This window comes from Tauraco erythrolophus, chromosome 9 (genome assembly GCF_009769465.1).
Source record: "Tauraco erythrolophus isolate bTauEry1 chromosome 9, bTauEry1.pri, whole genome shotgun sequence".
In the NCBI taxonomy this organism is placed as follows: domain Eukaryota; kingdom Metazoa; phylum Chordata; class Aves; order Musophagiformes; family Musophagidae; genus Tauraco; species Tauraco erythrolophus.
In genome coordinates, this window is record NC_141473.1 from 14,153,946 (window position 1) to 14,171,602 (window position 17,657).

The 17,657-nt window shown below is 45.9% G+C and overlaps 1 protein-coding gene across 3 annotated transcripts in view; it reads left to right on the top strand.

The window, feature by feature from the left end:
- Window positions 1–17,657, top strand: part of SH3PXD2A (SH3 and PX domains 2A) — a 261,074-nt gene that overhangs the window by 96,798 nt on the left and 146,619 nt on the right. For all 3 annotated transcript variants that reach the window (XM_086616386.1, XM_086616387.1, XM_086616389.1), the window contains exon 4: window positions 13,942–14,018. In XM_086616386.1, the coding sequence (XP_086472512.1) occupies window positions 13,942–14,018 (77 nt within the window). The remainder of the gene's footprint in view (window positions 1–13,941; window positions 14,019–17,657) is intronic.

Sequence of the window (17,657 nt, forward strand, 5' to 3'; positions counted from 1 at the left end):
GAACTGAAATTTGGCAAATTATGTCAGTAAGAACCTTGGGGAAGGCCAGCCTCAATTTCTGGACAGTTCATTCTTGAGGGCTCATGGAGATGCAAAGAACAGCCAGCCTCCAGATGAGTCATTAGCCTGATACACGGGGAACCTTGAATTCAGTTCCTTGCAGTCTCTGGCAGGAGTTTACCTGCAGGAATAAACATCTGCGTTGTACACCTGAATGAGATCTGTGAGTCCTTGAGCTGTCGTTGATACCTTGTCCTGTGTCATCCAGAACTGCAGCATGGCCCCAGTGTTTAGTGACCTTCAGCCTCCAGTCATGTGTCCAGGGACCTCGTGCCAGTGGTGCGTCTTTCGGATGGGCAGTGGCTCTGCTGAGAGATCTTGCAGTCCTTTACCAAGTAGAGCTGCTGGTGTTGTGGTTTCAAGCATGCATCCCATTGCTTTAGCTAAATTCACTCCTCTTGTGCCACCAAGATACTGGTACACATCAGAGGGAGGGCCATGAATGTTTTGGGTAGTTGTGCAACCCAGGAACTTGTTTCACATCTTCAAATCAGAACATGAGTCTGTGAAATGGTGGCTTGAGCTGCGTTGCCAAACGTGATCCTGAGCAAAGCCAGATCAGCCATTTCATCCTGGCCTGGCTCCAGGTGATCTGTGTAGGTCCACTGGTGGGGAGAGATGTGTTGCCTGCTTCCTAAATCTGGCCTGAGTATTTCTTTTTCACAGAAGTAACACCAAAGTACGGTTGGACTATACAGAAGCTGCAACTGAAATTTACTGGGAGATGATTTTTGCAATAATTATCTACAATACCTGACATATGGCACAATCCAATTTTGTGGCCATGCTGTGCTGGTACATTTGACTTATTTTATTGTGGGCATTGCATAAAAGTATCACCCATCAGTGAAATATCTCTGTCTTTGGAGTCTAACACAGTGAATTTTGGATGGCAACACTACACCTCTGATTATGAATAGGGATAAAGAAGAATCCCACATCCAATTGACCATGGCAAATCCAATTCAAACTGCAAATGGATATTTTTCCTCCCATTAGGCAGAATGTGATTAATTTCCCATGTGGAAAATTGTTCAAGACAGACGTGCTCGTAAATTATGGCATAAGAGATCCTATTACTACAAGCGCCATCAAAACCTACAGTGCCTCCCAAAATAGCAATAAGAAGATAATTATATTAACAGCCTTTCTTGTTATTTGATGTGTGACTGACATAGGCTGCAAGCTTATTTTCTGCCACATTGGAGCCTTCATTTAAGGATGGATGCTTTGGCATTTGTGGATGTTAACAATAATCCTTCATTTCTGACATTTGAAATTAAAAATGTTACAGGAAAGTTTTTTTAAATAGAGGGTTGAAAGCCAATAGGTGCAAATGAGCCCATAGTTTAAAACGATGCATCCTCTGGGTATGAAGACTTAAAAACTTCATATCCAAAAAGAAGAATGGTTTTATCAGCAAAGATCCTTAAAGGATCCATTCTAGAATCTGTGCTGTTCAACCCCGGATCTGCAAAAGAGGGTGTTAGTGATATAACTGACTTAGCTGATCACGGAATTTACTTAGGACACTCAAATTTGGAGATGACTGCAAAAACTTGGAAGAGGATCTCCTGATATTGATGGTGAAAAAGCAGTTTGGTGGTGTTAAGCACAAATCAGTGCCAGGGGAAGGTGGGAGAGAGGAAAGAATCATTGCAAACTAGGAAGGAGATTTCAGTAGTTCTGAGGATGCTTCCATGAAAATTGCAGCTCAACAGTCAGCAGCAGTCAGAAAGCCAAAGGTGGTGTTAGAATTAGGTGAAGAATGGGGAATAAAACCCAGAGCTTCAGCTGCGGAAATCCACGATTTCCCCACATTGTGGATACCATGTGCTGGTCTGGTCATTGCCTCTCAGAAAGGATATGTAATAAAGTTAGGGGCTGAGAAGGATGACAGAGGTGGTTACAGAGGTGAATTGTATAAGGGGAATAAATAGACTAAAAGTCTTCAGTCTGGAACAAAGGTGATGGTTGGCATAGAGTAGAATCATAGAATGGTTAGGGTTGGAAGAGACCTCAAAGATCATCTAGTTCCAACCCCCCTGCCATGGGCAGGGAAACCCTCCGCTACACCAGGGTTGCCCAAAGCCTCATCCAACTTGGCCTTGAACACTTCCAGGGATGGGGAACCTACAACTTCTCTGGGCAACCTGTTCCACTGCCTAACCACCCTCTGAGTGAAAAATTTCTTCCTTATATCTAATCTAAATTTGCCCTCTTTCAGTTTAAAGCCGTTAACCCTTGTCCTACCCCTTGTCCTAGAAGTTTGTGAAATCACGAAGAATTTGAGAGAGTGAGGAGGACATGATTATCTTTATTTCTCAGAATGCAAGAACTAGGTGTAGCCTGTGAAGTTTGGGAAGCAAGCTTAAAGTGAACAAAAGGAAGTATGTAATCATATGCCATGTGATTAAATTATGAAATTCATTTCCAGAGGACTCTATAGGGACCACAATATTTCTGGGTTCAAAAACGTACTAGAGCAGTTTCTGTAGAATGGAACCACCACTGGTTGCTAAAAAATATTTTTGAATTCTGAAAAAATCTAACCACTAATGTGCAGGAATGGGGAGTGTCTATCAGGAGAAGGATCCCATTACACATGTCGTGTTCTTGGATTTCTTGCTGATCTTTTACTGGCCACTCTTTTAGACAGGGAGCTGTACTACAGAGATCTTTGTCCCAACCAAATGCAACACTCTTACCTCACTGCAACAAAGTGGACTAAATATTTTGTCTTTTTTTAGTGTGTTATAACTACCAGTGAAGCTGCATTCTTGAATTGTAGCAGTTAAAACACACGGATGGTGTTCCTCCATCTAAAAGTGGAGGAGATGGCATCTGTCCATTCTTGACCTTCTGCTTGGAGAGCACAAGTCTGCAGGCTGGACCACCTTAGAGGGTTATCTGAGGTACCCAATAGTGGGACTTTGTACTTCTGGCCAGACCTGCATAGCACTGCACACCAGGACACAAAGGCAAACAGCATTTGGGGAGCTGGCATTCCTGAGTGGTGGCACAGGGAGAGAAAGACCAGTTTGTTTGGTGGTGTGGATTTTCTTAGCAGTCAGTCCTGTTTGGCTGCTCAGTGTCTTCGTGGCTTCAAATGCGATTAATCAGGGCCCGAAAGGGTAATTATCAGCTCATATTCCTAATTCAGATTTCTGTGCCTATTCATGTTACTGTTTTTTCTTTAATTTAGCAATAAAGTTGGGGTTATTTTCAAGTTTTTATGCTGCTGGCCCAGTGATCCTTATTAAAAATAAAAAATAACAAAACATTAGTTTCCAGTCCACTATTTTTTCTTCTCCCTGAGAAATGAAAAGGCTGTATTAACCATGAAAGGGAAATGAAAGCCTGCATAGTCCTCGGTTCCTGCTGTCACCTTGGCTGAAGGCACTTTTCCTTTCATGGGGCAGGTAATTGCTTAGAGCATTATTCCCTGAAAGATGCTTTTTATTCTGCAGTGGGTGAAGCTGTTGACATCTGACAGTGCTGTTTCCTCCTTTGATCGGACATAGGCACATTGCTGAACCTGGGAGAAGGTGGCTCTGGAAAGCACCCTCCACCCTCAGCTCTAGGGCACCATCCTCTGGGATGCTCTCCCATCCTTAACACTGTGTTTACTCGTATGTGGAGGAATTGAGAGGAATTTTTCGGGGAGATTGTCCTCAGCTGTCTTCTGGTGTCAACCGGCACTGCTGGTGCCAAGTCACACACAAGTGTAGTTTGGATTAAGTGGCCTGAGCTGGAAATGGCTGAAGTGCTCACATATGGAGGAGCCAGGTGTGAAGAAGACTGGTTGTCTAATACGTAATTATAAAATAATTTCCCTGTTCCTGTGCGTCGGCCGAGGTGGAGCAATCTGAGTGAGCTTTGCTGTCCTGGGGAGGCCAAGTGACTGGAGACTGGCTGGTGTTGGTGCAGGCTGCTTGTGCCCACATGGATCACCATGTCCACTGCCTACCAAGGGGGTGGGTTAGTCGAGCATCTGTCAGCTGGGAAGGGGCAGTAGGGATGGCTTGATGGTCAAGAGTTAAAGAGGAGGTGCTGCTGGGTGGCCTGGCCACAGCCCTGACCCAGAGACTGTTTCGTCAGGTGATGTGGGCAAGTTGCATGTCCCAGCAGGGTTATTGCACTGCAAGCTCAGAGGAGGCAGGGGAGGGGTGTGCAGATTTGGCTGCGGAGTCAGCACAGGGAGGTGGAAACATGACTGCACTGGTCAGACCCCCAACACGTGCTGGAAATGAAAGCGCCCATCTTTCTTCTCCTGTAACACACAGAAATCAGCCATCCCTGCCGAACAGCACTCGCTTGTGAGCCTTTGAAATCAACAGTAGCTTTATCAGGGATCAGAGCAGGCAGAGAGAAAATCCCTACCGGAGATTGTCTTAATGACACAAAAAGGTACGATATACTAAAAAGACGTGTCTGGAACCAGAGAATGATGCCTGTGGTTTGAGGTGGTGTCTTGATCTGCAGATGAGCTTCCTGACTCGGAGGCCAGCCAGCTTTGGTCTGGTTGTCATTCAATGGCTTGCTTCTGTGTATGTCGTCTACTGAAAATTCAGCTTAAAACTAGTCAGAGGTTTTGCTTGGAGGACTCCGGGAGAGCATGTCCCTTTGGAAGGCGAGAACAGTGCTCTGTTTTGCAAAGCATAGGGGATTTCATTTCTGAATACTGCTCTCTGAAACCCTAGTTGGTGAGTTCCAGCCTCTGACAAGCACAGACACCTAGTTATATTTGCCACCATGTTGTTTGTTTGTTTGTTTAATTTCTGTGTTAATTGGTGCCTTCCAAATACCACAGCTGCTCTGAGGAGCACTGTCCCTGCCAGTCTGCTGAATTTTACCTCCTGTATTGTGTACCTGGCAGCTGACTTAATCCAGATCTTCCACAGGAGAGAATTTTGCCTCGTTTGTGGCAGAAATCGAGGATTTGTTTTTGATTAGCATAAATGTTTGAACAGGAAGATTTTCGGGCCCCAGATGCCGAGGTAGATGTATTTTCATTGTGCATGCTATCAGCAGAGGGATCTAGGGACTGGCTTTATTGCTTTCATTAGTGTGCTCATTTTGTGACCTTGTGAAGCCACCTTCGCATCCCTACTCCTCAATTTCTACCTGCGATGTTCCTGTAAGAGTATATGCTGTAGCACTGCGTTATTGCACGACCTACCTCTTAGTAATAATCACTTTGATCTACGTGGTGTGAGTGCAAATATTATTTTATTCACAGCTCTGGTTCTCAACCAGCTTAAGGGTGGAGTCTCCCAGCAGTGTTATTGCCAGTCACGCCAAAGGATGTGGCTAGGACCTTACTGAGCTTTTCCAGTGTAGTTTGGCAAGGGTGTGGTGCAAATCCACCTCCCTCCAGTGACCTTGCTACAAGGTCTTCGACCCCAGTGGACGCAGCTCAAAGGCTCCCTGTCGCCGAGACGCACTGGCCCAGTGTCTGCGAGGTAGCATCTCGGGCTTAGCGTCACACCAGCACATGCGTTAATGAAAAGTCTCGTAAGAGATTATAAGACAGTGCAAATGTTTTAATAGGCTCAATTTGTTAAGGCTTCTGCTTTCAAAGATTGAGGTGGGACCATATGGTCCTTTCTTGATGGTCCATACCACCGAGTGTCAGTAGAAAGACTCCTGTTGACTTCAGCAGACTCCAGTGAGCAAGGCGATACCTGGCGTGTTTTTGGAAAAAGCAGAGGAAGAATTTAGTTAGTATAGCTACAGGGGCATGGACTAGCCCTCCAGGAAGAGCATTTACCATGAAAAAAGTGGCACAATGGCATTTGAGAGACTCTTGCCTTTTTCTGCTCTGAGATGGAGTAGCTTGGATGATACGAGTGTGTTCACCAGCAAACACATAATAGCAACAAGGGCTGCTGGTTCCCAAGCTTGTTGGACCAACATACAGTGATCCACATCATTCCCACACTGCCCAGAGAGTGAAAGTTGCTTTTGAATATACCTCTGCAGGCTGTCTGTGGACCACGGGTAATTTCGAGATGACAGGTCAGAAGCCACGACCTGCGTGGGTGAAACAGGACAGACGTCAACTGATACAGGAGGAAAACCAAGTGTTTCAGCAATGAGACGTAGTGGTTGACATTTTTCTGATCAGTTTGGTGTAGGGTCTGGATAATTTGATTGTTATTTCAGCCTTCATGTTTCTGCTTGTTAGATGACTTGGTCCTGGAAATTTGGAAACTGATCTTTGTGAAGGATGTTCAACAAAATGCAAGGTGCAGTGGATGTGTAAGTGTGCGGATTCTTACCTTAGGGGAGATATATGCATAGGCAAGGGTGATGCTTTGGATCTGCATAGGCTTTCCTGTTTTTCTGCACCTTTTTCTCCCAGCTTAGCAAAGACTGTATGCAAAGAAGGGGACACTCCTGCATCCTCTGCATGAAGAAGCCATGCTGTTTCCTAAGGCAGTGTTTCTCGGATGTTTTGAAAATGTGACCCTCTTTTGGCTCCTTGTCTTTGTGAGACTCTGAATTATCATCAGGTTGGTTCCTCTGGGTGAGGGTGTGCCAGTTGCTGGTGTTGCTGGCTGTAGGTATAAATATCATTCTCCCACTCCCCTCGGACAAACTGACTGCTTTCTGCAATTAAACGCAGTTGTCTGTTTGCAAGCTAATGTAGCAGTTAAAACCAGTAATTACAAATGAGTTCACTTTCCACCTTGGGGAAGCTGAGCTGTGTTGTTCAAAGAGGCACTGACTGAGCTGCAGAAACTGAAGACTTTACTCACCGAATCATAGAATGGTTTGGATTGGAAGGGACCTTAAAGATCATCTAGTTCCAACCCCCTGCAGGGACACCTTCCACTAGATCAGATTGCTCAAAACCTCATCCAACCTGGCTTTGAATACCTTCAGGCACCGGGCATCCACAACTTCTCTGGGCAACCTGTTCCAGTGCCTCACCATGCTCAGAGTGAAGAATTTCTTGCTTATATCTAGTCTAAATCTACCCTCTTTCAACATTCCCAGCGTTTTGCAAACACTCACAGACTGGGAAGTTCAATTTTAATGAATCTGGGGACTTAAACTCAAGCTACCATCCTCTTACATGAGGTAGGTGCTTTACTTTGATGTACTCTGTCAGTAAAGTTGGTTTAAGCAAGGTGATGGATCTCTTTGTGTTTGCTGGTGTGTACAGACCAGTGCACAGATAGCCACCTCACAATAAGAAAATTGAAAGAATAAGTTTGTAGCACTTTTGCCTGCCCGTTCCAGACCAAATGCTGCATAATTTGCCTGCACCATGATTCCTGCCTTGCTTTGGAGAGGTGGGAGATTTGCAGCTGGGGCAGCTGAAGAGGAGATTACAGGAGCAACGAGTTGTTTGGGTGATAGCAGCAGGACACAGAGCAACATGAAGTAGCTCTTGGCCTATGCAAAACACTGTACAAACAGTAACAGAGCTGTTAGCTCGAGATTTGCACCCTGTGGCCCCCATCTGTCACTCCTGAATTTCAGCGTCGGTGCTCGTGTTTTTTCCCCTTCTTCCGGCTGTGCTTGGTGCTCGAATTCCTAAAGTCTGTACTAGCAAAGCTGTTCCAGAGATGATGCTGTGATTTTGACGTGAAGCTGTTCTAGAGGTGTCCCTGGAGGATAGCAACCACCCATACAGACAGTGGAGAGCAGCTAGGTTCAGAGGTAGGAGCTCTTTGCTGGTGGGGAATCCAGCTTCACCTCTTGCCTGTCTTTGGTTTCCCCTTGTAATTAATCACAGAAGGGCATATTCTGCTTATCATTTCTAATGGGGGAAGATTTCTCTTTCTGGTGATATTCTTTTATAGTCAGGCCATATTGCTTCCCATGCTTTAGGGCTTCTCAGTGATTTTCTTTAACATTGCAGCTTATGCACATTAAAAACAGCATCCAAGTGCAGAAGGACACCCTCCCCACCATCCCCCCTATATTGTTGTTGCTTGTGTTGGCTTTCCTGGCTGCCCCATCTGTCCCCATCACCTCCTGTCACCTTCCATAGTAATTCCTGCTGATTAGCAAAGGCCTTTATCAACTGAGGCTCTTTGGCAGACAAGTTCAGCCAACAGTTCTGACTCTGTCATGAGTTTTTGCGTATTAAAAAAAGTCCTTCCCCCTCCCACCGGTGGAAACAGTATGAATCATTTCCCTCCCCTTTCTTTGTCGAGAGCAAATGCCATCAATGTTAGGACACTGGCACTGGCTTTCTGACTCCAGGAAATCATGGATGAAACAATCCATGGAAACTGGGATCCCCATGTAAAAGTAAGGCATTATTTTATAAGGAACACACCTCTATTTTTGTCACTGTCAGATTGCCATCTGGTTGACAATCACACGTACTTCCATGAGAAACTTAAAATTGTAATTGTTCTTCTATCCCATAGCGCTGTGCTGTTATCTATTTTACATTGCAAGGTGGCAGTGTGTCTTTAAATGTTCCATTTGGGAATTGCATTGTGTGACAGGTGCCTGAGAGTTCCGTGCAGGACCCTGAGGTGGGTGTCACAGCGTAAAGGGGTTGAGGGGAATTTGTGTCATATCTGATTGCGCATCTGTGCTTCTTCAGTGTATAAAAATAATAGCAACAGCTATGTGTAAGGAGTAGAAGCCTTCATAAAAATACTTGAGCAACAAAGTGGGTTTAGGTACACTGGAGGAAGCAGCTTAGCCCAAAAGGAGAACCTGTAACTGCGTGAGGGCTATATTCTTTTCTCTTTTTCACCAATGCAACCCCAGTGTAACTGCAAAAAGTCTGACCTCATCTCGTTAGCGGACTCTGTCTCTCAGAAGTTGATCTTAGTTTGAACCCATTGCTTTGCAATGTATATACAGACCTGGTACCTCTCGGGTGTTCTAGTAAAAAGAGGAGCAACACAAAGAGGCAGAAACAGGAGCCTTTCTCTGCTCTTAGGAGACAGCTGACTGATGGAGCCTCTGCAGCTGGAGCTTCTGTAGTTGAAGGCGGCACATGTCTCTCTTAAATATAAATCAGATGAGACATTACAGTATTTTTAATGTACCCATTAGTATTCAGGCTGCCCACTGTTGAATATTTATCATACAGTTTGCTTCATGTACTGCTCTCTGAAGTGTGGTGACAGTACTTGAAGTAGAAGATTAAATGTGAATGCGCATTTGTCCATTGTCCCTTTGACAGTGGGTTTGGGCTCTTCCTAACCTCTGACAGATGCTCCTTGCATGAAACAACCAGTGTCCTTAGATCAACCCATCACCCAGACATCACTTGAAAGGAAGCACAAGCTCAGCAATCAGAGAGTAAGACAAAGAGATGAATCTGTTCTCTGGTGGATTTGGAAAGGAGCTGAACAGCAATTTCCTTGCCTCCCGTTGCCCCTGCCACAGCCCTTGCTCACTGCCTGGCTCCCAAGAGCAGCAAAGCTGACAGCTCGGGGCTGAGCCACTGGCACAGTAGTGGGAAGATCTCAAGGCCATCTCTAGAAGGTCTCAAGGCCTAGATAGACAGCACTTCCTCTTGCCAGTGAAAGATGTGATTAGGCAATTTGTTTTACAGGCTGTCTTAGAGCTTACAAATCACCAATCTAGAGCAGTAGATTCGTCTGCTGTGACTGTAGGGGCTGTATAGCATATGTCTCCCTCTCTTGAAACGGAAAGACTGGGCTTTCCTGCTAGACAACCTCTCGGGGACTTCTAATGCTTCTTTGCCAAGCGATGCCCGGTGCTGTGCTGCCTCCAGACCATGCTCGACAGTGTCACCAAGTCCACCAGGAGCTGGGCTGCTTCTCTGCAGTAACCATGTCCTTGATGATTACAAAGCAGTAGGCTATGGACTTTTCTGGTGTGCTCAGCACAGACTTGTAGGCTAACGGGAGGACCGGAGTGTTGGAACACTTTAAGCCTTTACAACTCCAAGTATGAGGCTACGCAGGAATAAAGTGATATTCAGAGGATACCTTTAAGCTTGCAGAGTCAGCAGCTGCCAGATAGAGAGTCTCCTGCATAGCTTTATTCTTCCCACTTTGTGCACCCGCTGTGTATACAGGAGGAAACTGGGGTCTTGTGGGAGAAGGGGTGTGTGGTCGTGGAATTAAAGGCTGCATCTATATATATAGACAGAGAGATGAAGGGTTACTTAAGATGTCTCCTACAATGCTAAACCTGATACTTTGCCTCTTATCCACATTAATTTCCTAGGAATAATATTTTCTTTAAAGAAAAAGGGTAAAAATAAATATTGCTATCCTGCATTAGCAGCAGAGCTGGAGCCCTGTGTCTTCCCCGCATCTCTCTTTCCCAGTGCTGCAATCCTCAGAGTCCTTCCTAACATGTGCCAGAGCTCCGTTGGCCCTGTCCAAGCCTGGCACATGGGTGAACGAAATACTTACACGAGGTAATGCCGTCCTGTGTAGCCTATAGCTTCCCATCCAAGACCAAGATAGACTTCCCCTTTGCTTCCTAGCTAGGCTGCAGGATGGTGAAAAAGCCACACATCCTTCTGTAAAACAGGGCCCTGAGGAGGCTTAAAAGAGCTGCAGTAAAATTCAGGAGAGAGGAAGCAGCGCTGTATGTACTTGCTTAGAAGTAGATCCTTTCCTTAGAGATGTGGAAGCTACCCAGAGGAAGAGCCATATGGCACATAAACCAGTACTCTGCCCTTGCAAGGAAATTGCCCGGGCTGTCCTGCATTTACTGGCCTCCTTGGAACTTTCCCACTTCGTGTTCATGCTGCATGAAATGCTCCCTTCCACTCCATCTTGAGGGCTTCTTGCTGGCTTTTATGTGCTCCCACTGCTCTGCAGTCTGCCTGCTCTTTCTTTCTTTAAAGCTTTCCCTTGAAGGGGCCTGCACAGCACACCCACTTGGAAAGCGTGAAGACCTTACAGTGCGGGTCTCTCATGTTACCTTCCTTTTTCAATCCCATGGGACCTCCCCTGGTCTCAGAGGAAGACCAGTAGAAATGGGAGAACTGGAGAAAGCAGTAGTAACTCGTACCGGATCTGCAGTGGTTCCTGCTGGTCAGTTGTGATGGATTCATCCGAGTTTCTGTCAGCACACTCTGTCCTCCCAGAAAAGGAGAGAAGCTGGGCATTTGGGAAGTTGTCATTCCTTAGAGATGCTTTGGGACCCCTGGCAATGAGGCTTCTCTGCCGGAGGACCCCCAGGATTTGGGAGGTCGAGGCTCCTCCTTGCTGCCCACCAGAACTGGGTGTGCTTGTGGAGTGTCCTTGTTTTAATTCTTGGTTTGTTTTTTGTTTTTTTTTTTTCATTGTTAACTGCTACTCCATGGTGCTCTAAACTACTCAGCCTTCTCCAGATCTCACTTTTGAGTGCCATACTGGACTGGGCAGCTACAGATCTTCCCCACAGCCCTCATCGAGCCTTTTCCAGCTTCCAATAGCACAGTGAAAATCTTCTTTTTTTCTGAAGGGATAAAAATGGAAGCACCTTCTGGGCTTTGCTTCGTCCTAACACCACAGTCATCCTGATATTTTCCATCTCCATTTAAGGACTGAATTAAGACTCATCATATCCTGGGGTCTTTTTCGTACTCTGTTTAATATAACATTCTTTATTATATTTATCTTGTTTCTTATGTTTGAGTCTTTCATTTATTATGTTACTTTGAAGACTGGGCCTCCCTGTAAATTGTCTTTTTAGGAAAGCTGAATTGCATTTCCAGGAGATCTTTAGTGTGTTCAAGTCTTTGGTTCCTTTATGTTTTTATATGGTCACCAGTTTGACTTTCGACTCATGGCTTGAACTGAAAACAGGAAAGCCAGAAAGTGAGAATGTTTCCAAAATGTCATTTTCTCTTTGCGGTATATTTATAATAGTTGCAAAGAAAGACCAAGATCTCCCACACCATCATTTCTGGAGCGCTGGGAAAGGAACTGTTCTTTTCTTTACAGCTGTCCCGCACTCCTTCCTCCCAAAAAAAGCAACTTACTGCAGTTATGCAGTACAAGTACAGTGTGATCCTGGAGGCTATCAGAAATCATAAGAAATCTTTTGGAAGTGCAGGTAGTTCTCCACATTTACCCGACAGAGAAGCAGGAAAGTAGCAAGGTTTTGGTGTGTTCAAACTCACTTGGTGCAGAGAGATGAAAGTGCCACTTTCCTTCTCCAGCAGCTTTTGGCTAAATTGCTCAAGCTTAAACAAACATCTCGGACACCTCTTGAAGATTTCCCCTGTACTCTGTGATTGTGTGGCATCGCATCCTACAGGGATGGCTCAGCACCAGCTTTGTAACGAGACAACCACAGGGAACCCAGAGAGATAAATTTATGGCATTAGGAAATGGCTTCACCTCACAAGGACAAACTGTTTTGCTGCCAGAATTGAGGATGGAGATAAACCACTTTCTCCTGTTTGAAACAAAAGGCTTTAACACCTTCCAGATTAGCAGCTATGGAGGAAAAGGCAACCAAAAGGGGCAGAGTCTGGGAAGGTTTAGAGCCTCTGGTCCTGGACTGTTAAAGGCTGCCGTTTCAGTAACCTCTCAGCTTGTGTAATCATGACAAAATCAAAGCCACATACTCAGATTTTGGATCTGATTTCGTTTTCTAGTCCATTTTCTTATCCCATGATCTATGGATGAGTATCTCATTTGCCTGTTGGCAGAAAAAGTTTGGAGCAGGGGGTGGTATATATGTCAGTGTTTTTTTTACGTAGACGTTTCATGGACTAAATAATGCTGGCAGATATGGTTTTCTTCCACCACAAGGAGAACATATAATTTATTCTTGTCTCATTACATTAAAAGAAATACAGCACAGAAGAAAATGGGAAGAAAACCACCAAAAAAGGATATGAAGATATAATCCCTTCAAGCCAAAAAAATACCAACTCCATGACATCCTTGTATGGGGGGAAACTCAGCTCCTAGATTATTTTGATAAACTTTGTTACAATCAGTTTCACACAAACCCCAGCCATTTATTTAATCTTAATGAGTTTGCAGAAATGTCATCCCGTAAGGATGCTGAGGTTATTTTTTTTTTACTTTCAAAAAAAGGATTTGTTTATTTTTCTTCTGTTATTTGGTTTCCCTCTGTAAATTTATAAGAGCTCTGTCACCAGCTGCCTTATATTTGCTCGTGAGCTGACTGTGTGGTTTGTCTGCCTGCAAGGGCAGGAGCATCCAGTGGGAGCTGGCAGAGCGGGCAGGCACGGGGCATAGATGGAGCTGGCATCCCACCCCAGCGATGCTCCCTGTGCTGTCAGCACTGATATGCCAAAGCCACTCCAAAGTAGAAGGGAGTCATAACATAGTGTCAGTCCATTCCAGGATAACGCCACCACTAAAAGGGAACCAAAACTTTTTGCCTTATCTACAGGATGAAATCAGAAAACCTCCCTCTGACTCCCTCTGTGAGTCGCTGTGGTCCCCTTTCGGCCGCTCACAAAAGCGGGGCTTTGGTGACAGTCGCCAAGGTTTGGCAGAGGTGCTGTGCCTGTGGTGGTAGTTGGCTGTGTGCTGCATCTCCTGTGCAATCTCGCAGTGTCCAGCTGCAAGGGATGCCCTGCACGCTCCCATAACAGCTATTGCCCTGCATCCCTCCGTCACCTGCCCGCACCGTGTTTCTGTGTGGTGTGCTCCAAGGGCAGGAGTGGATCTACTGCTGACACCTCCTTCGAGCGTGCTGTCCTGTCCATCTTGTAGTGACGGGACCGCAGTCATATGAAGCTGCTGCTGTGCAAACCACAGCAGTACTGGGACTCCTCCGCTGAGGGTGTAACGGGGTCACAGTGCTCAGCCACCGGCACTGCTGACGGCCGTGATTGGAGCTGGGGATGAAACCCCGTCTGCCAGCCTTTCTGCTGGATGCTGTTGCACTATCCCGCACGGCAGGCGATGCCCTAACCCTCCCTTTCATCTGTTACCTCCTCAGGTAAGATCCTGTTCCGGAGGAGCCATGTCCGAGACGTAGCTGTGAAGAGGCTGAAGCCCATTGACGAGTACTGCAGGGTAAGAGCTCCCGGGGAGCATCTGGCAGCCCTGCTGCGTGGGGGCTCGTGGCCACCACCAATGCTGGGCCGTCCCTGCTGGATACTGCTAAGAGCTTCATCTGTATTGAGTCCATTGAGGAAGGATGGTCCTGCCCAAACACCACTAGGACTAACAGGGCAGGTGAAAACAGGCTGCTTTCTACTCCCAGGGTCCTCGCAGCATTTTTCCCTGCAAACTTTATGCACCGGATCAGTGCCTCGTTTACTCAGTAAAGGCTGTGAGCCTCATCTGCCCAGAACGTGGATTTTATTTCCACTTCAGCCTCGATGTGTGCAGGAATTGAGCAAGCAGAGAGGCACAACTAAGATGGCATTTTCTACTGTTCCCTGTCTGTCTCCCAGCACTACACAAGGGACAGTACCAGCTGGTGCAGGGCTGCGAATGGACCGATGGCTTCCAGGAGTGCTTCTCCTGATGAGTTAAAGCCTGGAAACTTATTGCAGGACAGAAAAGCATGACTGTGTTGAGAAGAAGGTTGTCACCTAACCTTTCCTTTCCAGCTTAGACTTCATGATTTTATGATAATACTCTGACAGTAGATTAAAAGTCGTTTCTAAGCAAGGCAGATGCCCATTTTTTGTAGAAGTATTGAGCGCGTCAGTGCATAATTTAAACCCCAGACTTCCTCTCTTATTTCCCCTTGGGTTTTCTTTCCGTTTTTAGAAAGCCAGAGGAGCAGGTGGAGGGAAAAAAATACATTCCCAAGAACTTCTCCAGTCAGACATTTGCTCATCCAAAATTGGGAGCAGATCGCCGAAGTGCCTGAGGCGTGCTGGAGGGGGGCAGTGGAACCCATGCCATCTGCACCTCCTCCCCCCCCCCCCCCCCCCCCCCCCCCGCCCCGGGCGAGGAAGCTGGGACTAAAGTCTTATCTCATGAGATCAGGCTTTCTTGTGGGACAATTAACACACTGTCTTCCTGCCTGTGGCCCAACGGCTCTCTTTAAAATATGTAGGGTCTTACTGCGTCCCCAGCCACCCTCCTTCAGACAGGAACTGCCCGCGACGTGAGCGGCGAGGGCTGATGTCAGGGTTCACCCAGCAGATGCGTGGTGGAGAAAGCGGTGACTTACGCCGGGAGGGCAGCTGCTTCTCTGGGACCCCATTGTCTGTGCCCCAGACGGACCCGACCTGACCTGGCCAGGCCCGCCGGCGCCCCACTGGCCATGGCCGAGGGCTGGGATGTGTTGTGGCGTCAGCCGCTGGCTTGTTCATTGACATTGCGGCGCTGATCGCTGCCCTCCTCCTCGCTGCGTTTTTTTGTCTTCTGGATAAGTCTGGCTCGGTTCACTCTGGTTCAGATGATATGGGGCAGATCTGCTGCTGCTGCTGCCCAGCTCGGAGACATGACTGGATGCTTCCCCAAAGCCAAGCTATTTAATTAACCTATTTATTAATAGGCGCTGCTTTTATGAGGATAGACCCAGCCGTGTTGGGTTAGCCCAGTTTCCCCAGCCCAGAGTTTCCTGTCTCCAGCAGCAGCCACAGTGGTGCTCAGCAATGAGTGTGACAAACCTATAGTGACTGCTCCAGAGTGTTATCCCAGCTTCCAGTGATCTCTGGCTTGTAAGTTTCTTGTGCCTGGTGTAGTGTCTTTTTATTTCATTTGCAGTTTACTGTAATTTGTATTTAATTTGCCTCTGTACTTGACAGTAGAAGATGTTTAAATCTGGATGACATTGGAGAGCGAGGCTTGTAGTCACTGAAAAGCTTGAGCAGGCATTGCATCTCATGTCTGTGAGGGTTTCAAGAGGGCTATGTCTTCCATAGTGTCTTTCTGCATGAGGTGTCAGGTCTTTAAGGAAAGAAGGCCCTGGCTAACTCATCCATCCCCCTGGTGTGTATCTCGTTGGAGCACATGTGACTGTGGTTGTGCCTGAACAGTCTGGGATGCAGGTAGGTGAGAGCTTCAGCCAGTGCTGGGAAGTAAAGCAGTGCCAAGCTGTTTTTTTCCATCCTTTGCATTTGACTCCAAATCCGTGCCCAGACATTAATTTGTGTCTGGCGTGGATACTAGGCAAGCTTTTTCCCACTCTTCAAAAACAGTATAGAAGTAGCTATGATGTCCTGTCTGTCAACAGATCCAGTTATGGGCTGATTTCTTCAACTTCTGCTACAGCTTCCTCCTAATTACAGAGGGTAAGTGAAGATTGTAGTTGGTCACACCTTTGCCTGGCACAGGATGTACCTGGTCATTCTTAAATCCCACAGCACACGGTTGGCAACCTGTGTAAATAAACAGAGGGGCCTGAGAGTTGCAACTCATACCTCTCCCAACCTTTCTAAGTCCACGCATTCTATGAGAATAATTTTTCTTTTGAATGTTTATGGTTCATCCAATTTGCATTTGTTCAAAGAACGATTGTCCTATGTTAATTGTCCTATTTTACTGCTCTTCCACACCCGGACCAGGATATGAAAGTCCACGAGACTGAAAATAGTGATGAAAATCAGGCACTGAACTTCAAAGGTACAAAGAATTTAGGGAACAGCTTGTAGAAGGAGAGCTTCTTGGTACAGTGAAGTCAGTGGTGGTTCTGTTACTGACCTTCAACACAGACAGGATTTCGTCTCTGGGGCTTAGCAGAGGCTTGAAATTCGGAAATGATTTCTTGCTGCCTTCACTGAAGGTCACCACTTACAAGGTTTCTGGGAACATGACCTTCATAACCTTACTATAATCTTTTTATCTCAGTATGAAGTTAACTAGGAATGACAGAAAGCTGTGAATTGGGAACAGAAGATGCAGTGATGAGTCCGATCCAGAGTGGCGTCAGTTCACCAGCCTAAACCAGACACAGGGTCTTTCTCCATTCAACTGTAACTACAGAAGGAACCTGAGCAGCTCACGTAGCTCTGATGCTAACTTCTAGAAAGCTGAAGTGAAATGCAATGAATCCCCTCTTGGTGTAAGAAAGGAAAATTGATTATTTATTTTTTCTAGTAAAATTATACTATTCACAACTGTTATTATTCACTCTGTAGCAGCTACATACAGGTGCATGTATGTTTTAGCATGACTTGAGAGCGGGATCATGCCCACTTTTTTTGAAGTGTTAGCTGTTTTCCACGTTTATTCCCCATTCCAGTGGATGTTTTGACTCTTTAGAGAATTGTATAGAACTGTAGAGCAAGAGCGTAATTTTTACAATTTCAATCCTGTGTCTATAAGAGAAGAGTGCATAGCTTAGGTTCCATGCTAGTCCTAAAATGTGTAGGTAGGCAGACAACATGCTTAATTTTGAAAAATTTAGAGAATTATGCTGGAATGATGTGGGTGAATTTGATGGAGAAAATCTGACATGGGATAATGAAATGAGTAAATGAGACAATAGGCCTTTGTTCACTGGAATCCGTGAGGAAGCAGAGGAGGGAGGCAGGTTCAGATGCAAAGTTTGTGGTGATTTTTTTGCCAGATGAAGATTCTCCATCCATTTCATCTGCCCTGAAAAGACAAAGCACAGATGGGCCCTGGCAAATGAGTGGTGTGAATGTTCGACCATTTGTTGTTTTCTTTTTGTGGACCATCTCTGACAGAGCGTGGTGATTTGCATGTCTGAGAATCGGGTCTGACTTCTGCTGTTTGGATGTCTTGTGG